The sequence below is a fragment of the Camelus dromedarius genome, chromosome 3 (genome assembly GCF_036321535.1).
Source record: "Camelus dromedarius isolate mCamDro1 chromosome 3, mCamDro1.pat, whole genome shotgun sequence".
In the NCBI taxonomy this organism is placed as follows: domain Eukaryota; kingdom Metazoa; phylum Chordata; class Mammalia; order Artiodactyla; family Camelidae; genus Camelus; species Camelus dromedarius.
The window spans coordinates 97633429-97657039 of record NC_087438.1 but is presented as its reverse complement, the minus strand read 5'-3'; the positions used below and the strand labels follow the sequence as shown (position 1 = coordinate 97657039).

Below are 23611 nucleotides of genomic sequence, written 5' to 3'. Positions count from 1 at the left end.
ATATTTTTTAAAAACCCCCTACAGCTCAACAACAAAAACACAGCTCAATTTCAAAACGGGCAAAGGACTTAAATAGACATTTCTCCACAGAATATATACAAATGGCCAGGAAACACACAAAAAGATGCTCAACATCACTATTGATTAGGAAAATGTAGATCAAAACCACAATGAGATATCACTTCACATGCATTAAGATAACTGCTACTTAAAAAAATAGAAAAAACAAGTGTGTCGGTGAGGATGTGGAAGAAGTGGATCCCTCACACGCTACTGGTAGGAATGTAAAATAGAACAGCTACTGTGGAAAACAGTATGGCTACTTCTCAAAAACTGAAAAAAATTATGATTTGATCCACTTCTAGATATGAAAGCAGGACTGAAAGCAGGCTCTCAAAGAAACATTTGCACACTCATGTTCACGGCGGCACTATTCCCAGTAGCCAAAAGATGAAAGCAACCCAAATGTCCATCAGCCAATGAAAAGACACACAAAATATGGTATATACATACAATGGAATAGGATTCAGTCTTCAAAAGGAAGGAAATTCTGACACATGCTACAACATGAATGAATCTTGAAGACATTATGCTAAGTGACACAGGCCAGTGACAAAAACACAAATTTTGTATGATTCCACGTATATGAAGTACCTAGAGTAGTCACATGCACAGAGATAGAAAGTAGAACTGGTTGCCAGAGGCTGGGGCCACGAGGAAGGTGCTGAGTTTTTGTTTAACGGGTACAGAGTTTTAGTTTGGGAAGATGACAAAGTTCTAGAGACTGGTTGCACAACAGGGTGAACAGGCTTAACACTACTGAACTGAACAGTTTAAAATGGTTAAAATGGCCAGTTTTCTGCTATGTTTTTTACCACAATTAAAAAAATTAATCCAAATTAAAACAGCAGTAAGACACCACTTATTTTAAACCTATCAGATTAATGAAGATTAAAACTTTGATAATGTGCAGTGTTGGTGAGGGCACAGAGAGAGAGACACTTTCATAAGCTATTAAAGGGGCTATAAATTGGTAAACATTTTGGGAGGGCAATTTGGCAGCGTTTGAGGCCTTAACTCTGAGCTTCAGGCCCTCACCACAGTTGAGAGAGGCCAGGGTCTTGGGAGACGCAGGGACTAAGGGTCAGGAGACCCTATTCTCACCCAGCTCTGCCACATGAGCTACAAGACCCTTCGGTGCTGGCTTCACCTCTCCTACCCACCCCGACTCCACCCCCAGCCAAGCCAGGCAGGGGTGATAAAGCCCAGGCCTCTGAAGCCACAATCAATCACCTGGGTTAGGATCATGGTTCCTGCACTTCTTAACTATGTCACCTCAGGCAAGGGATCTGACCTCTTCCCCCACCTACAAAATGGGGATAATCACAACCCATTTCACAGAGTTGACAGGAGGATTAAATCAGTCAACGCAAGGGAAGTGACGAGAATCATGCCTGGCAATGAGCATAGCTTTTTTACTGCAGAGAGAGTGATCTGAGAATTCCAAAACCTATACAGCATTATGTTTCTCAAAAGGTCAGGATCTATCCTGGGAGCTCTCCTCTGTCCTCTACACTACAATAAAAAAAATCTGCATGGAAATCCAGAGACCACGATGGGCGACTTCCTTCTCTTCCCATCTGGAGGGCTTTCTGGCTTTCTCGGCCTGTCTGTCCACCCCCATGTGCAGGTCAGTCCAAAATGGACAAGTGGTTCCTGCCTTATTCCCCCAAGCAGACTGCCTACCCTTCACTCAACAAAGGTGCTGCTCTGTCAGGCCACCTGCAGAGCCCTGTGGGGCACAGAGAGACCAGATGGGAAGAAGGAGAGCTTGGAAGGAGAGATCAAGTCGCTCCACTTGATAAACCTACATGAAGAAGGTGCAGGAGACAAAAGGGGGAAAATCACGTGGAGAGAGCTTGAGAGTTCTGTGATTTGGATGTAAAAGCTTCCAGAGAACCCGGGCCTATGGGGAAAGTGGAGGTGAGGAAGGGGCTTGGAGGAGAATGGAGAGGGGTGGCAGGGGTCTCCAGTGGAGCCCATCTGGTGCTCTGCGAGAGACACAATTGAGGGCACAATTGTTTGATTAACGATTGGCAGCTGGACTGTGCAGAGACTGACCCACAGGAGACCATGATTCATGGCTGCCCCAGGAGAGCCCCCAAAGTGGGGAAGCCCCAGAGTAGGAGCCCCTGGTTGAGGAATGATGTGGAAGGCGGGAGCTGGCCTCTTCCTCCTGCCCCAGCCCTGTCCTTCAAAATCCATCCTGCAAAAGGCCCACCTCGAAAGTGAGATAATGCTCCTTCAGCCGGTTCTCCTCGGCCTCCTTGGACTTGATGCCCCGCTCGACCGGGTGACCCCTGTGCTCAGCCAGCTCTGCAGTCACCTGCCTCAGCTTATTCTCATGAGAGCGCAGCTGCTCCTCCTGCAAAGACAAGTCCTGGACCATGAGGTCCCGCTCTCAGGAGCTCATAGGCGCGGGTTTAATCCTGTCCCACTGGGATCTGCTTCACCAAAGGAAAACTGAGACCTGGCCAGAGTCATCAAATATGTAAGGGTAGAGCCAGGCTCTGGGCCCAGGTGAGTGCTCCTCTGCCTCCTTCCTTCCTCCCTTGCTGCAACTGGCATCAGCTCTCCAAGATCCTCCCCAGCAGGCTCAGGAGATGAGTGACCCTCGCACATGTGTCTGCGTGTAGACAATCACCCGGACACCGCCCCTACTCCTATGGACTCTCACATGCACACAACTCCACTAGACCAGGGGCAGCCTGGCCTCGGCTTCCCCGGCTTCATACAACACACACATTCTCTCACATTCATGCCCAGATGTGTCCAATGGCCATGGAGCCAGGATCACATCCAAAGACCAGCAGGAACACTGTCACAGACAAGTACACAGTACACCCCACCTGCCACAGGATAGCTGGACCACTTTGTGCCATGTGGGCCCTGGGCTGGGTGCATGTGCATGTGTGTGCAGACACAAGTGTGGTGTCAGTGTGGGTGCACAGCACATGTGTATATGCACAAACACATGTGTGCTTGAATAGTATGTGTGCATGCAGCGGCTGTGTGCACTGTGTATGCAGGCACAGGGACTCTGGGCATAAGCAGCAGCCCCAGGGGCTCTGTGGAGAAGACCCCAGTAGGAAAGGGCCCTGACAAGACAGGCAGTATGGAGCTGCCCTCGCCCTCCCCCTTGCAAGCAGTGGTCCACCATTTATCGTTTCCTCTCCCTCGAAAAACCCTGAAAACCTGGAGCATTGATGAGTTGGAGTTTTTTAAGGATTACAAATAACACATTTAAGGGTCGATGAGGGCAGCCAAAGAGCCCTGGAGGACAGGTCAGCCAAATCTCGCCTGTCCCTCTCTCGCTATGACACATACATTCTCTCCCATTCATGCCCAGACACACACGATGCCCACAGACCACAACCACATCCACAGGACACACCGCCACGGCACACCCAGGCCACCCAGCACAAGACAGCCAGGCCTCCGTGCAGTGTGTGGCCTCAGTCTTCCCATCTGTAAGTGGGGGTGGGGCGCAGGGGGGATGGAGGAGAGTATCTGCCCTTTCGACTTGTCTCTTAGCCCAGGACCAGGCACCAGAGAGGAGCCGTGGTGGGGGCTGTTGAATGGAGGGCTCACTGAGGGAGGCAGCCTGGGGAGGTGGTGCTGTGATCCCCAGGGGAGGAGCTCATACCTGGCAGAGGCGAGTGGTGCAAGAGGGCAGCAGGGGCCGACAGAACTTCTTCATGGAGCTGACGGCAGCAGGGAAAGCGGGGGCTGAGAAGATGGCCGCCACCAGGTTGATCCTAAGGATCCAGGACAGCATCTCTTCTTTGCTCCTGGGACAGGAGGGGAGGGAGGGGGCACTGGCTTCTCACAGCAGGACTCAACCCCTCACCCAGCACCCAGCACTAGCCTGGCACAGAGAGGGCACAAAGACCTCCGTATAGGTGGACAAAGGAGTGAAGAAAGACGGAGGATGGGGGCTGGATGGGCCTGGTCACGTCTGTGTAGTGACCAACACTTCAGTTTCAGCTCCCAGGCAAGACCTGGGTTTTCATGTGACAATGTAGCTGCCCAGCCAGGTCCAGGGCTAAAGGCCTGAAGCTAACAAGTCTTAGAGCCAGCGGGCCCGGGGGATTGTTAGAGGCAGCTGGGTAACTGGTCATCCCTACTCCACCCTCTTCTCCCTGCCCCACTGCCTCGCCGGGCACCCACTCCTGTCCTGAGAGTTCACCTACTAGCCTCCTCCATTTTTAAGTTCATCTGATACATGAAACCCCAATCTTAAGTCACAGAAGGATGGGGAGCAGGGAGTGGAAAGCCTTAAAGGGAAACTGTCGGGTGAGTCTTACCCACCCTGACTTTTAAATGGAGGCTGATTCATAAAGGTTCCATCTGCCCCTTATATAGGGACTTCGTGCACATCAGAATCACGTGGAGGGCTTGTTAAAACACACTTGCTGGCCCATCCCCAGCATTTCTGACTCAGGAGGTCTCAGGTGGGACAAGAGAAACTGCATTTCTAACAAGTTTTCCAGGAGATGCTGAGGGGACCACACTTGAGCATCACTGTTGTGGGGGAGGGACCCAAGCTGTTGGTTTGTGCCAAGCAGATACACTGGCTCTCGTGGCTGATGTGCAGGGGAAGCTGGGGGCGCCTCCCCTGACGTGAAGGAGGGAGGGTGTGTGCAGTGCACATCCTGAGCCTTGGGTGAGAGAGAGGGGGTTCCCACTCCTACTTACGGAGCCTGGAAGAGGAAAACCCTCCAGTCTGCTGTCTTCAGCTTAAGCACATTGGACTTCTTGCTGTAATCAGAGGCCCTGGTGGCCAGGGCGTGGTGCACACGAATGGCGTTCTTCAAGTCGCCCTCGGAGAGGGCTTTGTCAGGCCTGTACTCATCCTGGACAGGCAGGGTAGGGAGTGGGTAAGCCTCTGTCATCACCAGGCTACTGACCCACACTTCCTCCACCCTCACTGCCCACCCCCCACTCTCCTTCTCTCTGTCCCTATACATCCCACCATTTTCTAGATGCTGCCACTCTGATGCCATGCCCACCCCAACAAGAATCACTAGGCATTCCTTCCAATACCCCAGTTGGTCTCAGAAGCCTGAACAGGCCTTACACTGGGTATCCTATGAACCCCTGGACACTTAAAAGACCCCTCCCTGAAACCACCAAAGCCCTGGGTAAGCCCAAGTCAGACCCCTGATGGGGGAGGACCCATGATCTGCCTAAGCCCTAGGTCCTGCCCAGGACCCTCTGGGCAATGTAAGGCAGGGGCTGGATGTGACCTGAGGTGGCCCTTCCTGGGTAAGGACTCTGAGGCAGTCTTACCTTCTGCAGGTACAGAATGGTCCCTTTGAGCACCGCATAGAATTTCTTCCAGCCACGCCTCCCACGGGGAGCTGGGGAGGGAGGCATGGGTAGTGTGGCCACAAACACCCACCCCAATATCTCCTCCCTTGTGCCCCACTACATATCTGCCTACATGTGCATTCCCAGGGGAGTGACTAGGCAGGCATGGACCCCCCTGGACTAGGATCCCTCCCCACGCCCCTTCCCTGCCTGACACCCACTCCTCTTGCCATCCATGTCGGCGTGAGTCTTCCGGGTCAGCACACCATGCTTGTAGGTGGTGGCACTGAGAGCCTGCGGGACATCCAGGAAGGGGTTGCTACCATCCAGGATCCGTGTCACCTTCTTTGTGCCTGTCCCAAACTTGTCATCCACCAGCTCAGACAGTGATTTCCTCAGCTCATCTTCGTCACTAGAAAGTACTAGGCCTGAGTACCACCTCCATGGAGGCCTCAGCCCTGCAATGACATGCCCTCTCCCCACCAGCCACTCCTCTGGAAGCCAGTTAGAGGTGAAGAGCAGAGATAAGGAGGTTCCAACTCTAGACCACAGATCCCGATCTTTAACTCCTCCCCTGAGTCTTCAGTTCTGACCCCTGTCCTCTGAGCTTTGACCTTTGGCCTCCAAGCTCCAATCCTCACCCCTGGACACAAAGTTGGAGACCTTACTACCTCCAGGCTTCCTTCCTGGTCTTCCGTCTCCTCTCTCCAACCCTGAGTTGTCCAGCCCCAGGAAGCAGTGCCAAGGGTGACAAGCAATGCCAAGACTGAAGCTGCTGCCCATACCCCAGGGACATGCTGGGGGGGGGGGGAGGCCAGTAAATGAGGCCCCTAAAGTCTAGGTTCCCCATTGAAGCCCTGGTCAAAGAACACCGGATATCCCCAGTTGGGTTGGAGTTCCTAACAATCCCTGCCTGAGACTCCTACGTGGACCCAAAGACCCAGGCTTCCCTAGGGAGTACAGCAGGGTGGGGCAGCAACTTTCCCCAGGAGTCTCTTAGTCTCCCCAACCAGCAAGGTCGCCACACCTCTTTCCAGATGGCTGGGCATCTCCAGGTCTCACTGCCCTCGCAGGGGCAGAAGTTAGGGGGTAGTCACCTCCCTCCACTGCCAAGAGCAGTCACCATCTAAACATGTTCATGTTACTGGGGTTGCAGAGGGACTCATACCCCATGCCTGCCTACCCCCCAGAGGAGAAATAGCTATCATCTTTGGAAATAGTGGCAGTATCCCCTGTACATAAAACCAGTTGTGGACATCAAGGAACTAAAGTTACAGTTCAATATATTCCATAGCTGTAAACATTACACACTTTTTATCGAGACAGAAAATGAACCCAAAGGGGAACTCAACACCCGGAGCTGGCCAGCTGGACAGGGGTCACCAGGGCCGGGTGGGAGAAATCAGCACCATGGAGAGTAACAGGAGTGCCTTCCCTATACCCCTAGCTACTCCCCCTTCTCCTTCCCAGTAATTCAGTCTTCCCATGCCTATGCCCATGAGCACTACTCACATGGCCCATTCCAGCTTTTCATTCTTGATGGAGTTATAAAGGGTCTGGGAGAGGGGAAAAGAGAGAGAGAAGAGTTCAATGAAGTCAAAGAAATCTCCATCTACCTCTAGCAATGTGGATGCAGTGAGGGAGCACCTTTTCAGCCAGCAGGGCAAAGTGGGTATTTGATTCACACTTGTTTATAGGATGGGTGAATGAATTGGGGAAGAGTGGGTGGATTATTGTTTAGATGATTGGGTAGACTTAAGGATGAGTGGGTGGATGGGTCGGTAGATTGGTGAATGGGTGGGGAAATGGGTGGGTGAGTATGTATGTAGGTACATGGATGCAGAGTGTTATAGAGGACTGTGTAGAAGTGTATATGTGGGTGAAGGATGAATGAGTCAGTGTGTAGGCAGGTAAATGACTGAGTTGCAGGGTGGGTGTGTGGGTGGAAGGATGGATGTATGGGAGAATGAGTAGATGAGTGGATGGGGACATAGGGAGAAGTAGATAGGTGGGTGAAGGGACCGGGATTATTTGATCCCACTAAAAATACACTCTTAACAAGTGCTTCCTGACAGTGAAGAAGATAATTATGGTTAAAAAAAAAAAAAAGAGTGATGGAGACAATGTTCATTTTTTAACCTCAAGATTCACTACTCAACTGTACACCTGATATCATCAGGTCCTCCCAACTCACTTTCTAAAACTGAACTCATCATCTATCCCCCAAAAACCTGCTCCTGTTCCTCCACGGTAGAGAACTGATCAGGCTGGAAAGGCCAGAGTTCCACCCTGGTCTTCAGCCTTAAAAGAAAACTAGACTCCCTTAACTCCTGGTGATGTTGAAGGAATGAGTGGGCATTTCCCTGTGGTGATGATAATGGTGGTTGTGGTGAAGATGGTAGTGGTGATAAAGGGTGGTGACGGCGGAGGCAGCTATGGCAGTGGGTGGCAGTTTTGAAGATTACCATGACAGCGATAATCATAGTGGAGCACAAAAACAACTCTCACAAAGCCTACCCCTCTGCCTAACTCAGGGAACACGTAACAATCAAGTGTTGAGCTGGATAGTCTCTACCTCTGTCCCAGAGTCATCACAGTCCTGACCCCATTATTAAGAATCTGGACTACCAGGATTTAGTGGGGCAGAAGCCTCTCTCCTCCCCACCTACCCTGGACACAGCTGGGTGCATAGTTATACCTTCAGCAGGTCTTTGGCAAAGTCTTGGCCATCATTCAGCTGGTCCAAGTTGGCAATAAACTGCTGGCAGGACATCTTCTTGCCAATGTTCTGTAATGGAGAAATGGTTCTGCCTGAGAGTAGGAATGGAGGCTGGTGTGGTCCCCACACCCTGCCCTGCCCGGACAGAAGGGATGAGGCAGAATCATGGGCAGTAATGAAAAAAAAAAAAACTGCCTGGATTTCCCTTTGTCTCCAAGAGTTTACAAAACTCTTTTTGACACTCAAGATTCTATTTGATCCTCCAGCATTATGAGAGTTTGGGGTTCTCCTCAAATCCAGATGAAGGAGGCAGGTTAGATGAAGTACTGTAACAGCTGACATGTGCCAGGTGCCTAGCATGTTGCAGGTATTGCGCTTGACATGCATTATCTATTTTCTTCTCACAATGAAGAGAAGGTGAGGTGAGTGTTATTATCATCCCCATTCAACAGGTAAGGAAACTGAGGTGCAGGAAGGTGAAGAGACGTGCCCATGATCACACAGCAAGGAAGTAGAAGGGCTGAGTGTGTCTGACACCAAAGCCCGTGCTCTCACCCGCTACTCCATGGTTAACTCTCCCAAGGTCACACAGCACCAGGACTTGAACCCAGGACTCTTGGCTCCTGAGCAGAAGCTCTGTGTATTCCGTCACAACTGTCTCACCCTCTCACCTGTACAGAGGGGCGGCAAGACCTCCAAGAGGTAGGTGAAGTGAGGGAGAGTTTGGTCTTAAAAGAATCAAAAATTAATTTCCACCAACATACATGGGTACCACATGCTGAGCTGCACTGGGACCAAAGGAACCCAAGCAGATGGTTTCACTCCAGGAGGCACAAATAGACAAAGAGCTGGGAATGACTGGACCCCAAAGTCTGCCTTCTTTTTTAAGTCACTGAGTAGAGGAGGGGCTTCAGCCATCCACACCCAACACCTGAGGTGCATACTTTCAGACTTTCTTTGCAGGGTCCACATTTGAGAAAACTTCACCTTTGTGAAGACAAAGACCATGGAACACCAGATATTTATTGGTATAGGACTTTGTGGATTTAGGTTTGCTATAAGGCAGTGTTTCCCAAGATTCACCTACAGATGGGAATAGGAATCCCCCCTAAAAAGGATTTCATAATCAAATGAGTTTATTTACATGTTTCATGTGCTTCTGTTTGTTGAGAGTCTCCAAAGAGAGGATTCCATGTACAGTTTCCCAAATGTATTGACCTTAGCACCATTTCAGCAAAGAGAATCTATGAACATCACGTGGGACATTCACACATCACAGAAAATAACTCAGAAAACAATGATATAAAGCTTTATAAGTAGCTGACAAGCAAGAATTTTCTACACCTTTTCCAAAGGGTTAAGAAAAATGATCCTATATGTACCTTAATATAGTATGTTTCATATGTATATTTTACATGTACATATATGTATGTATATATACATGTATATAGTCACGTGCACATTCATAATTGAGGAGTATGAAGGCAATGCTGATAATATTGTCTGAGTTCCACACACTCAGTCATCAGTCAGGGGTACAAAATCAAAAAATAACCAGGCAAGATTTCCAATCTGAGTAATGATAGACTATCTTGTTGCAGATGAACCTTCTTATCAGAAACAACTGCTGGTCAGAATACTAATAAAACATCTGTGTGAAGACACTGGAGAAATAGAAGAGCAGTGAGGACTTCAAGGGTAAAGACTGGGCAAAGAAGGGAAGCATGGAGAGATGAGCAGCTTTTATTCGAAGCACTTGTCAATTCTCAAGCCATGCCAAAAGGCTGAGCAACTAAGTGGTCAAGAACAAAAACAAAAACAAAGAACAAAAATTGGAATTCAGGGCCCACCAAATACAAGGAGCCCTGGGAAAGCCCCCAATCATACTTCAACCAAAAAAAGTTGAAATTAAGACAGGAGATACTAAAGGGGGTTCTTCAGACAGAAAGAAAGTTATTGTAAGTGGAAGCATAGAGAAGCAGAAAGGAATGAAAAGCAACAAAAACAGTGGCTAAATCTAAATGAACATTGACAAAGCAATGATAATAAAATTTTCCAGGGAATAAAATATAGAAAAAGATATAATAGTTAAAAGGATGATAACAATAGTATATGAGTTGAGAGGATGATAAAGTATTGTAAGATTATTTCATTCCCCAGCATGTGGTTAAAGTCAGTGATGCATATTGCAAACCACAATAAGAATTCTAGAAGAATTCACAACTAACAAGCTAATGGGGAAGATGAAACTCTACCAAAAAATTAAATAATCCAAAATAGTCAATAAAGGAGAAGAAAAAAGCAACAAGAAGAGATGAGTCAAAGAGAAAAGAAAGAGTACCCTGATATGTTTGAAATCAAATATATCAGTAATTCATTAAATGGTCAAATTAAAAGGCAAAGATTATCAGACTTGATTTTTGTAAAATATATGATACAAGAGACCCCTCTTAAGTACAAGGGAACAGAAATCTTGGAAGCAAAAGGATAGAAACATATTTTCTACTACAGAAGAACTCCAGTATAACTATACTGACAAGTGACAAAATAGACTTGAAGGCAAGAAGCCTTACTACTAATAAAGAAAGATATTTCAAAATGATAAAAGGGTCAATCTACCAGAGGATATAATCATCCTAAATTTGTATGCACCTAATAACATAGTCTCAAAAAATAAAAGACAAAAATGGACAGAACTGAAAAAGAAAGATATTGACAATCTTGGTTGGGAGATTTTAACACTACTCTCTCAGTAACAGGAAGAACAAGAATTCTAAACAATTAATTTGGTAACAATAATCAATTAATTAATGCCAACAAATTAGACAACCTTGATGAAATGAACAAATTCCTAGAAACACTCAAACTACCAGAACTGGCTCAAGCAGAAATAGTAAATCTAAACAGACCTAAAAAGAAATAAAGAGATTGAATCAGTTATCAAAAACCTCACAAAAGGAAAGCTTCACTAGTGAACTTTACCAAACATTTAAAGAAAAATTAACACTAATACTTCTCAAGCTCTTTGCAAAAACTGAAAAAAGAAGCAACACTTCCTAACTCATTCTATAAGGCCAGCATTACCTTGATACCAAAACCAGATAAAGAAATCACAAGAAAATAAAATGATGAACCAATATCCTTTATAAATTTAAATGTAAAAACCCTCAACAAAATACTGGTAAACAGCAGCATATTAAAAGGATTATATACCATGACCAACTGGAATGTATCCCAGGAATGCTAGGGTGGTTCAACATATAAAACTCTATTAACATAATACACCACATTAACAGAATGAATGGGGGGAAACATGTGATCATTTCAATTGATACAGAAAAAGCAATTGGCAAGATTCAACTTTTTTTCATGATTTAAAAAAAAAACCACTCAACAAACTAGGAATAGAAGAGAACTTCCTCAGTGTGATAAAGGGAATTTATGAAAACCCACAGCTAATATCATACATCATGGTGAAAGACTGAAAGCATTTCTCCTAAGATCAGGAGAAGGCAAGGATACCCACTTTCCCCATTTCTATTCAATACTGTAGTGGAAGTTCGAACCAGAGCAATTAGAGCCAACACTAAGAAACTCCTAGAAGAAAACATAGGGCTAAATCTTCATGACCTTGTATTTGGCAATGGTTTCTTAGATACGCCAACAGAAGCACACACAACAAAAGAAAAAACAGATAAAGTGGATTGCATCAAAATTAAAAGCTTTTGTGCATCAAAAGACACTGTCAAGAGAGTGAAAAGACAATCCACAGAATGGGAAGATTTTTGTTAACTATATATCTGATAAGGGTACAAAATCCAGAACATATAGAGAACTCTTAGAACTCAACAACAAAAACACAAACAATCCAATTTAAAAATATACATTTCTCCAAAGAAGGTATACAAATGATCAGTAAGTATAAGAAAAGATGCTCAACATTACTAATCATTAGGGAAATTCAGATCAAAACCATTATACGATATAACTTGGCTACTATCAAAAAACAGAAAATATCAAGTGTTGGTAAGGATGTGGAGAAACTAGAAACCTTGTGCACTGCTGGTGGGAATGTAAAATGGTGCAGTCATTATGGAAAACAATATGGCTGTTCCTCAAAAAGTGAAAAATAACATCACCATATGATCCAGCAATCCCACTTCTAGGTATACACTCAAGAGAATTAAAAGCAAAGTCTCAAAGAAATATTTGCACATCCATGTTTACAGCAGCATTATTCACAGTAGCCAAAAGATGGAAGCAACCCAAATGTCCATGAGCAGATGAAAGGATAAACAAAATGTGGCATATACACACAGTGGAATAGTATTCAGTCCTAAAAAGGAAGGAAATTCTGCCACATGCTACAACATGGAGGAACCTTGAGGACATTATGCTAAGTGACATAATCCAGTCACAGAAATATAAATTCTATATGATTCCACTTACATGAGGCATCTAGAGTCATCAAATTCGTAGAGACAAAAAGTAAAATGGTGGTTGCCAACAGCCAGGGGGATCAGGGAATGGGAAGTTGTGCAATGGGTACAGAGTTTCAGTTTGGGAAGATGAAAAAGTTCTGGAGATGGGTTGCACAACAATGTGAATAGACTTAATACTACTGAACTATATACTTTAAAGTGGTGATGATGGTAAATTTTGTTATGCTTATTTTACCACAATTTTTACCATAATTTTTAATAAAAATTAAAAATTTTTTTTAAAATGGGCAAAGCACTTGAATAGACATTTCACCAAAGAAGATATACAAATGGCCAACAAGCACATGAACAGATACTCAACATCATAGGTCATTAGGGAAATACAGATCAAAACAAAATAAGATACTTCATACTGACTAGAATAGCTATCTCTAAAAAAAAAAAAAAAGGAGAAGAAAAGAAAAGAAGTGTTGCAAGAAAGTGAAGAAACTGAAACCCTTATGCAGTGCTAGTGGGAATTTTAAATGGTTTAGCCACTATGAAAACAGTTCCACATTTCCTGAAAAAGTTAAACATGGAATTACCATGTGATGCAGCTGGTCTTCTCTTAGGAATTGAAAACAGGTGTTCAAACAAAAATTGTACACAAATGTTCATAGTAGCACTATTCACAGTACCCAAAAGGTGGAAACAATCCAAATATCCATTAACAGACAAATGGATACACAGAATGTGGCATATTCATGCAATGGAATATTATTTGACCATAAAAAGGAATGAAATACTGACACATGCTATAACATGGATTAACCTTGGAAACATTACACTAAGTAAAAGGAGCCAGAAACAAAAGGCTACATATTGTATGCATCCATTTACATTAAACATTCAGAATAGGCAAATCCATAGAAACAGAGCAAATCAGTCGTTGCCAGGGCCTGGAGGAAGGAGAGACTGAGGAGTGACCGCTAATAGGTACAGGATTTCCTTTAGGGGTGCTGAAAATATTCTGGAACCAGAGAGCAGTGATGGTGCACACTCATCTTTGTTTCAGCTCCGAAGCTCATGGCACAGCTTCTCCCACCATCTCCTCCCTTCTCTCTACTGGCCTCATCCGAGATGCTTCTCCTTCCCTCACCCCAACATTCACTCCATTAACCAGTGTTATTGACTGTACAGCCAAAATGAATTTTTAATTTCTCTCCCTGTCTCCATGTCCAATTCTAACCAGAGCTGCCACCTTCTCTTGTCTGGAGGTTAAAACCACCATCCTCTGACAACCTCCCCTTCCAGCTCACTTTATCATAGGGGCTGAGTGTCCCTACTCTCAGCTAAGGCCACTCTCCACCTATGCTAGGCTGCTCATCTCAAGGAAAGCTTCCATTTTCCCTTCTCTGTCCTGCACCATCAGTTTCTCCTTGCCTGCTTGGTGGATCCTATTGGCATAGACACATGGTCTAGTCAGATTTCAAACAGTCCCTCCTAGACCCCTCCAGCCCCTGGCTTATTTTAAGATCCCACTCAAAGCCAAAGATAGTGAAAGAATTCTCCACAGCCTCCATTTCCTCACCACCTATCCTCATCTCCACCCACTCCAGCCTGGTATTTAGTCCTCGCCAGACCCCACCTAAAGTGCTTTTGTAAAGGTCTCCAATGACCTTGACCATCCAATAATAATGACTCACTGATGGCCATTCCAACCCCAATGGTCATTTCTCTTCTCATCTTTCTTGACCATATGGCAGCCTTTTAGACAGTTGGCCACTCCCTTCTCGTTGAAACACCTTTTTCTCTTGGCTTCTGGGACACCACACAGTCCCACTTTTCATCCAATCTCCGTGGCTGCATCAAAGCCTCTCCTGCTGCTCTGTTTGACCTCTAAATAACATCACACCCCAGGATGAGGCCACCAGCCTGCCTCTCTCCCTAAGACACTCAGCCAGTCTCATGGCTTTTATTCCATCAGGATGGCAGTGACCTCCTCACCCCATCTCTCTCTGGCATCCCAGATTTGTTTATCCCACTGCTTCCTTGGCAACCCCAAATTCATGACCAGTAGGCATCTCAAACACAATGTGTCAAAAATGGGACTCGAATCCCAGCTCTCCCACTCACCACACCCTCCACACACACAGAGGTGTTTCCTTTCCCTCTCAGGAAATAGCACTGCCATCCAGCCAGATGCTGAACCCATCCTTATTCCTCTCTTTCCCTGAGCAGCCCCATCAGCAAGTCCTGTCAGACTCACCCTCAACTGGTCTCCCTCATCAGTCCCTTCTCTCCACGTTCACTGCCCTGTCTGCCCGAGGCAACATCATCTCCCACCTAGCTTCAAACCAGAGCCACTGTGGCAACAGTTTTACTGTCCTCCAAAAGTTAAACAGAGAACAACCATATGACCCAGCAATCCAATCCTAGGTATACACTCAAAACAATCGAAAACAGGTACTCAAACAAAAACTCATGCTAGGTGAAATATGTTAGACAGAGAAAGACAAAAACTGTATGATATCACTCCCATGTGGAACCTAAAAAATACAACAAACTAGTGAATAAAACAAAAAAGAAACAGACTCACAGAGAGCAAACTAGTGGTTACCAGTGGGGAGAGGGGAGGGGCAACATGGGGGGGAGGGTTATTATGGGATTATATGCAATTATGTGTGTGAAAATTTTGAAAACTGTAACTTGCTAAAGAATTCAAAGACTCTTTCATTCAATAAAATAATAAAAATAAATTGTAAAATAATTAAACATTTATATACCAATATTCATAGCAGCACTGTTCACAATAGCCAAAAGATAGAAACCAGTCTTATTGGTCCCTCTGCCTGGAAGGCTTTGTTCTCCATCTTTCCATGGCTGACTCCTGCTGATCCTCCACGTCTCTTCCCCAACCCTGCCTCCTCTGAGAGGCCTTCCCTGACCCCCATCTTACCCCATCACACCCACCTACTTATTCCCTTCACAGACCTATCACTATTTGTAATCACTTGTTTACTTATTTATTTTCTAAATCCTCTAACTAGATGGTAGGCACCCTGAGGCAGAAGTTCTCTTTCCTCCTTGTTTATGGACCACAGAAGGTGCTCAGCTCCTAGAGTCCAAATGCACCTCCTACAGGAAGCCCTCCTGATTCCTCCACTAGAGTGCGCACCTGCTCCCTCTGTCAGCCCCTTTACTGCCTCCCTCTCTGACCAGATCTATTTCTGGGGGCCCTAGCAGGCCCTGCATTCCTGAGATCCCCATCTTCCACCTGGCACTCAGTCTCTGTTGAAGAGCAGCAGAATGAGAAGAGGAAGGGAGGGAGGAAAGCACGAAGCAGGGGATGCCACCTCCACTGGGGCCCTTTGCAAAGCTCACAGTAACTGCCACAACCCAGCCCTGGGCCCAGTGCTTTACAAGTGCTGTCTTCTTAAGTTTCCCAAGAGCTTTACAATGGGGAAACTGAGGTTTAGGGAAACAAGTAACTGGCCCCAGGCCACAAGCTGTCCTGTGGAGAAATGCAAAGGACTCCAACCCAAAACACTTGCTCCTGATCACTGTGCAATACTGCACAGTGAGAAACATGGGTTTTCAACGTCTGTGGGCTGCAAGTGTGAACAATCCTGCCTCACTCACTTCTGATCTATGAAGGTGTTGATGTTTCTCTTGAGCTGCAGGCATTACTGTGGTGCCGTGGGTAGCTAAGGCCCACCAAGCTGGGGGCTACTCTCCACCCGGATTTCACCGAATGCTGCCCTTGTTAGCAGCTCTCAACCACGGGGAAAGGCATCCAGGGCTTGACACAGAAGTGACTGGGTCCTGAGATGGGCCTCAGCCCTACCAAGCGTGGGGATGGGGAGAGAAGGGGGTACTTAACGTTCCTTTTAAGGTGTGCTAGCAACACCTGCTCTCTGTAAACAGTGAGCAGTCTCGGATGAACATCAGCCTGTTAGTGGGTACTAGCTCTGGTGACATTCCCATGGAATACACATGTCTTCTCTCCTATTCCACACTCAGGCTGATGGCCCAGGTGGACATAACCGAAGTTGTCACACAACTCCTCTTTGTGCCTAGGTCACCGAGGACCCTCCCTCCCCAGGCCAGGTGCCCCAGTGTGCCCACACCCACTCAGGCTGCTGTCACATCCTTCATCCTCCAGGGCCTGGGCCTTCGGACTCACCATCATTTAGATTTTAATATTAACAATGAATAATATTAGTATTATTACATAATAATATTCATAATAAGATCCTTACTCAGTGCCAGATCCTGACACTTGGGGATACCTCTCTCAGTCCTCCCCAGGGTGCTAAGAAGGAAATCATTATTCCCACCGCACAGATGTAGAACCTGAGACCCAGAGAAGCGAGTGTCTTGCCCACGGCCACAGAGGTACCACCTGGAGGCAAGAGTAGGAACTGAAGTTGAGCCTGTCCCAGCTCTTTTTTCCACCCTATATGCCCTGGACTTTCCTGGTTAACTCCTGAAGTAGATGTGTGTCCTGCTGTCCCCATGAGTCACTGAAACATCCCCAACCCAACAGAGGGGCTCTGACCACCCCTGGGTGAGCAATGAGGGGGCAGTGATCGGTGGGGCCAGATGGGGTGATGGGGGACACAGAAGGAGATATGAGATGGGGTTCTAGGCTCACAGGGCATGCACACCACCAGCTACACTTACCACCTGAGGGAGGGCAAGAGAGCCCAGTGAGGGGGTCCCCGGAGCAGACAGAGGAAAGAAGAAGGAGGTATTGAGCCACGAGCAGCACTGAGATGCTCACTATACCCACTAACGGGCTGCCTAGGGCACGGACCAGGCACAGGCTCACAGCACTGGGCACCCACCTGTCGCTTCTCTGTTTGCCTAGTCAGGGTAGGGGTAACAAGAATGCGTCTTGAGGGCAACCTACCATGTGACCAGAAGGGGCTGCCTGGGGCATGGCACTTCAACAGGGCTGCACTGGGGCTTAGAGCACAAGGGGTAGGAAGAGCATGTGATCTTTTAGCCTGGCACAGACATGGCTAGGGGCACACATCTTATTTAGCACATCCTAAATTCCCTTGTGCTTCAGCTCTTCTTACTGCCCTGTTTGGGCACAGGGCCAGACAGATCTCAGGTGGATAAAACTAGGGTGGGACCAAGTCTAGAAGCCAAGTTGTCCAACTCCCAGATCTGCTAAAGAAACATGGGCCAGTGAGCAGGAGGTCCCAGGAAGGGGGCTGAAGAAAAGGCCAGCTCTTGGATAACTCAGGATGGGTCAGTGAGAGGACACGCCCGCTCTCTGCTCCCCCAACTCACATGTCCATGCAGGTCTGTGTTGAGCAGCATCAGGGCACAGGTGAGCGTATGGATCCCATCTAAATCAGAGATGGTGGTACCCTCAGTGTGAGGACCCAGCTCTTCCCAACCCCAGCCACCCACCTGGCTCCTGACAGAGCCAGCCTAGAGGCCTTGCAGACAGGAAGAGACCGGTCACCTACAAACCTCGGGGCCCAGGGCCTGCGTGATGCTCCCTGCCTCAGCCCCACTATAGCATCAGGGTCACTCGCCTGCCTCAGGTCAGGATAAACCCTTCCCTTAGAGGGGACCTGACCACCCTGGACCTGCTCTAGCGCAGATTCCTGCCTCCTGTGGCCAAACTCACCTTGAGCCTTAGACCCAGGAAAGGCTCTGGGTGCCAGGCTATGTCTCCTTCATGGCCTGTGTTTCCTCTAATAACCTGCCTAGTGCCCCAGTTCTTGGGACTCAGGTCCACCCATAGGGCAAGTCCTGCACTTAAGAGGGCCCCAACCCAGACCTCCACCCCAGGACTCCCATTGCACCAACAATCAACACTGTGACAGGGGACCCCTAGAGAAGGAGGACCCAAAGGGCTGAATCTAGGATAGAGGACCTCCAGGCACAGGGAACAATGGGCAGGAGAACTGTCCCTTGTCCAGCAGACAGTCCCCATTCCACTTGCCATAGTTCATTCATTTGTGTTTACTGAGCAGGACAGAAGTGGCAGTGGACCAGGGGGAGAAGGAAGCCAGGGCCTGGCTGGGGGCAGGTGGGCCAGGGGAGCAGGGGGCCTACCTTCCGAAGTGCTGTCATCAGGGTTGCACTGGCAGTACCGGCGGGAGAAGTGCGTAAGGACTCGCTCGCGCTCCTGCGTCTCCCCCATCAGCGGGAAGGCCTTCAGGAAGGTTCTGAAGAGCAATTCAAGGTTGCTGAGGGCCTCCCAGGGCTCCTGAGTCAGTCTGGATCCTCACCTGGGATAGGAGCCCCCCTAGCACACACACACCACACAAACCTGCCCAAGGGGGCCAAGCCCCAGGGCCCAGCCTTTGGGCCCAGGGAGGCACCTTGGCCCCCATGATGGCCTCTGAGTGTGGCGTTTCAGCACTCCTTATCCTTCAGGGCCCTTCTGGAAGTAGGCAGGGGACAGATTGTAAAGAACAGAGACAGACGAACAGCTCAGTGGCAGAACCAGCTCCACTCCTCGCTCCCCCTCCACGCTGGGTCCAGACCATCCACACCTGCTCCTCAGACTGCTCTCCCTCAGTCATTCCTCACTTGATGCACTACCAGCTGAGCCCCAGGCCCACCCCAGCCTCCCTCACTTCCCCCACCCTAAGTCTCAGTGGTCACCAAGTCCCCATGGTTTATTCTTCACCCCCAATCTCAATCCCTCCTCCTCCTCTGCCCCCATCACATGCCCAGGACACCTGCAACAGCCTCCAGACAGGTGAACCCCATGCACCTCCCCCGCACATTCTCCCTGCAGACACTGAGCACTCTTTCTAAACACTCATGCAGTCAGGACTCGCCACTGCCTAAAACCCGTCACTGGCTCCCCAGAGCCTCAGAATAACATCCAAGCTCCTTGAGTCCTGACCTTCCTGACCACCCTACCTCCCTCCTATCCCTCCTACCTCACACCCACCTGCTGCCTCCCCACACTGACTTCACATCCTGGACAGGACAGGCCCTGTCCCTGCCTCTGAGCAGGCTGGGCCCCACCTGGAAGGACAGTCCCTCCTCTGCTGGGCAGCTCTGAAACCCTCTCAAGGCCCAATTCAAAGGCCAACAGCTCTCAGGGGTCCCTGACAGAGGAGACCAAAACCAGAGGGGCTGGGAGATGGGGCTGAGGTCCCTCACCTGAGGCCTAGACACAACCCTTACTGAGAAGGGAAAGTGCAAGCTGAGACAGTTTGGACCTCTGTCCTAGGTTCATGAGACTGGTTTGATCCTAATTTTGCCATGGTTCACTTGGCTCCTGTAATGCCCACATGGCTTTATCCTCTCTCATGCTACTTCTAAGGCACCCTGGGACCTGCGAGCCGCACTGTGGCCAGCCTTTACCCTCAGAGGCTTCCCAAGACATCCAAAACTGCAGACTACTCTCTAATACAGTCCTAACCAATCACTGCTGTACAAAAACACTCCATCTGCCATCTACATTTCCCCCTTCCCCTGTCTCTCCTGTGCCCTCTTTTCTTCCCCACATCTGGCCCCTCCCTCTGCTCCTCACACTCCATTGGACTTTCCAAAACCCATCCCCCATCCCAACCCTAACCTGTCCTGCCTAGGAGCCATCCAGCCCACCTGCTACTTCCCAGATCAGACACTCCTTCCCCGGAGGTTTTCACCAAGCCAACCAAACCCTCAGGCTGCCCCCAGGATCAGCTTTGCTACTGCCCACACTCTCCCCGGCCTCGTGGCACCACCAGCTCTTCTATTCTTTCCTCTGTGCTTCTCACACCAATCCTTCCTCCAGCCCCACTGCAAACTTCAGGCCCGTCTTCTCCCACCTGATCCTCTTCAGAAGCCCGCACACCGCTGGATCAAAGCAACCAGCACACCAAACACCGCTTTGCAGCCAGCACCTTCTGTGGCCCCTCAGAGCCTATGCAGGCAAGCCTCAATCTGTTAGGCTGGATATACAAGGCCCTCCAGCCCAGCACCCTTGCCTCTGCTTGTGAGCCGACCCACCAAGCACCTTCCCCACCCAATCATCTGGTGTGAACTTCAGACTCAGCTTGGAATAGGGTAGCTTGCAGCCGACCAACACTTCCACTGAGAACAATGAGAAAAGCCATACAGAATACATCTCTCTTAAGCTATCAGAAAACTGCTGATGCAACAAACACCAACAGGACCAAGGATCTGGAGAGAAAAGAAGTGAGGAGAGGTAGGCTGATCTGCAGCTGCTTCCTCCCTGGGGGCATTGCTGACCGTGGGCACAGGCAAGAGGCAGAACATTTAGTGGTTTCACGGAGCTGAAGAGACAAACCGGGAGACTTGAGGGGCTGTAAACATTGCCAGTTTTCCCTGTGAGATATTTGCCAAAATATGAAGATGTAAGGGGCAAGATGCTAAAAAGCTAAGCAGAAAGCCTATCTGAGAAGTAGAGGGATTGGCTTTTTTGACAGTCTTGCAGCAATGAGGAGACAAAATTAGGATTCAGGACCCACCAACGGAAGACACCCCGGTGCACACACCGGGCTTCCAGTGGACAGCCCGGCGGCCTTTGCCCTGCGATTGGGGTGAACCCCAAGCCTTATCAAACTTCAGGGCAGTCTCTCCTTGGCTCAGCTCTGGAAGGATTAGGGCTGTACCCCCTGCCCTCCTCTAACTACATAGCAAAGGACAAGGTAAACCCTCTCTGGAGGAACATATAATGAACTATAGATCTGTAATTCTATACAAAATGTATAGCATCTAACAAAAAATTACTAAGCACACAGAGAGACAGGATATATGACAGAAAACCAAGAGAAAAACGACAGAAACAGAGACAGATGTTTCAGATGATGCACATATCAGGGTGTGTAGACAAGGACTTTCAAATAACTACAACTAATTTGTTCAAGAGAAGAGAGGGAAAGATGGAGAAAATAAGTGGAAATAAGTGAAAAGATGAGGAATTCCCCCTCGAAGAGAATTCAAACCTACAAAAAATTGTTTAATAAAATGAAAATTCTAGATCTGAAAAATAAAATAATAGAAAGTTGAAACTCAATAAATGGGTTTAATGGCATATTAGAGAAACAGTAAGTAAATTGGTCAACAGAAAATAACCCGAATGAAGCAGAGAAAAAAAGGATGGAAAATACATTTTTTAAACTACGAGAGACACATGGGAGGTGAAGAGATGTAATGTACATGGACCACCTACCCCTCAACTCAGAGACTGCCACCCCTCCCTGCCAGCGCTCTGGCCTGGGGTCTTCCGGGGGCTCTGCCAACGGGGTCCACCAGACACTGAGCTGCCTCCTCCCATTCCACACCCTCCGCTACTTGGGGTCTGTACCTGCCTTTCCTGAGGGTTACTCCCCGGGTCCAAACACCAACAGGGCCTGAGGTCAAATTCCACTTTGACCATCTCCTCCCTCAAGGACTATGGGGAACTGGCCCATGTTTCTTCATTTGTAAATGGTAGATGCCTACCTTACAGAGGTGTTGCTACAATGCACTCCGCAATTATGTAAAGACCTACAGCCTCTGGCAGACAGGAAGTGCTCAGTACAGGCAAGACCTTTGGACCTTTCCTCTCCTGCATTCCCACCTCCCTATCCTCAGCACCCCACCACCACCCACCACGCAGCAGGCACTCACTGAGTCACTGGACTGCTGCTGTTCTCATGGCTCCTTCCCAAGAGCCTCCCCAGAGAGGTCAAGAGACTTGCCTAAGGCTGCACAGCAAGTTTATAGTAGAGCTGGCATGAAAATCCAGATATGCAGCTGTACCACCTGTGGGCACTGCCCCATCCCAGCCCTACTGACCTGAGCGCTCGGTCCAGAGTCAGGCCCGAGAAGTCAAAGAAGCTGAGGTACTCCCCGGCCACCAGCCTGCTGAACTCGTTGCTGCCAGGAGAGCAGGGGGTGTCCATTAGAAGCAGGGCACAGCACACAATGGGGGTATGGGGCAGTGGGCCCACAGGGACTCTGACCCACCCACCCAGACCTGCCCAACTCTCTTATGCCTCCCCTGCTGGCCAGTCAGACTCTGACTCCATTCACCATTGGGCCCGGGGGGTCAGGATGGCTTCCTAGAGGAAGTGATGTCTCATCCAATACCTACAGGAAAGTAAGAGCCAGCCAGGTGAAGGGAGCAGGGGGTAGGGTGATACAAAGTGTCCCCAGCAGAGGAAACTCTGTAATATGTCCAAGAAGCTACCAGCAGGGCCATGTGGCCAGAGCCAGAGAGCAGGAATAGGAGCAGCAAGAGACGAGGCAGGGAGGGAACCAGGCCTGAGGGCCAAGGGAAGGATGAGGACTTGATTCGGAAGGGTGTGAAGCAGGGAGGGGGTGACTGAGATGGTCAGATCTGCATCTGGAATACTACCTGCAGAGTGGAGACCCACTGTGGGGGCTGCAGGAGCTGTCCACAAGAAATGGAAGTGGTGGGGAGGAAGGAGATTTCGGAGGCAGAATCCACAGGACATGGAGATGGGTGGAGTGGGTAGAGGACATGAAGAGAAGGCGGCCCCTGGAGGAGATGTCCGGAGCCAGGAGAACAGGTGAGGCTGGATGCACCCCCGTGAGGGTCGTCAGCCCCTCACTGATTACTAACAACTCAGTGGGAAGGGGGACAAGCCTGTGTGAGAAGAGGGGACACAGAGCAGCCAGAAGAGCCAGCATGGAGAAGCGAGGAGAGCCCCTCTCAGGGTGGGCTGAGGAGAGAGCGAGCCAGTGAAGGAGACAGAAATAGCAGCCAAAGAGGTATGGGTGTGGTGTCCGGAGGCCAAGGAAGAGGGTATTTCAAGACTGGAGTGATGAATTCTTGCTGAAAAAGAAAACAAATTTCCACCTGAACCCAATCAAGCCGGCAGCTTTCCCTCCCGTTTATAGGAACGTGTAAAATGAGGATATGAAATCCAAAATGTGGAAAGTTCTTCCAGACAAATGGGTCCATTTCTTCAACAAATACAAGGCATTAAAAAAAAGGAGGGGGACTGTCAACTGCAGTTGACTGAAAGAGACTTAAGAGACACATTGGCCAAATGTAATGCACGTATCTTGTTTGCATCCTGATTTGAACAAACATTTTTGAGAGAATCAGAGAAAATTAAACATAGACTAAATGTTAGAGATAATAAGGAATTTC

The 23611-nt window shown here is 48.3% G+C and overlaps 1 protein-coding gene across 7 annotated transcripts in view; it reads right to left on the bottom strand.

Moving 5' to 3' along the window:
- Positions 1-23611, bottom strand: part of PSD2 (pleckstrin and Sec7 domain containing 2) — a 147386-nt gene that overhangs the window by 23305 nt on the left and 100470 nt on the right. For 4 of the 7 annotated variants that reach the window (XM_064484342.1, XM_064484343.1, XM_064484344.1 and 1 more), the window contains 10 exons: positions 22288-22368; positions 18595-18707; positions 17818-17876; positions 8072-8161; positions 6886-6929; positions 5595-5785; positions 5353-5423; positions 4759-4916; positions 3707-3851; positions 2282-2425 (listed from right to left, as the gene is read on the bottom strand). In XM_064484342.1, coding sequence (XP_064340412.1) covers positions 2282-2425; positions 3707-3851; positions 4759-4916; positions 5353-5423; positions 5595-5785; positions 6886-6929; positions 8072-8161; positions 17818-17876; positions 18595-18707; positions 22288-22368 — 1096 coding nt within the window. The other 3 variants (XM_064484345.1, XR_010380379.1, XM_064484346.1) reach the window with 3 other exon arrangements.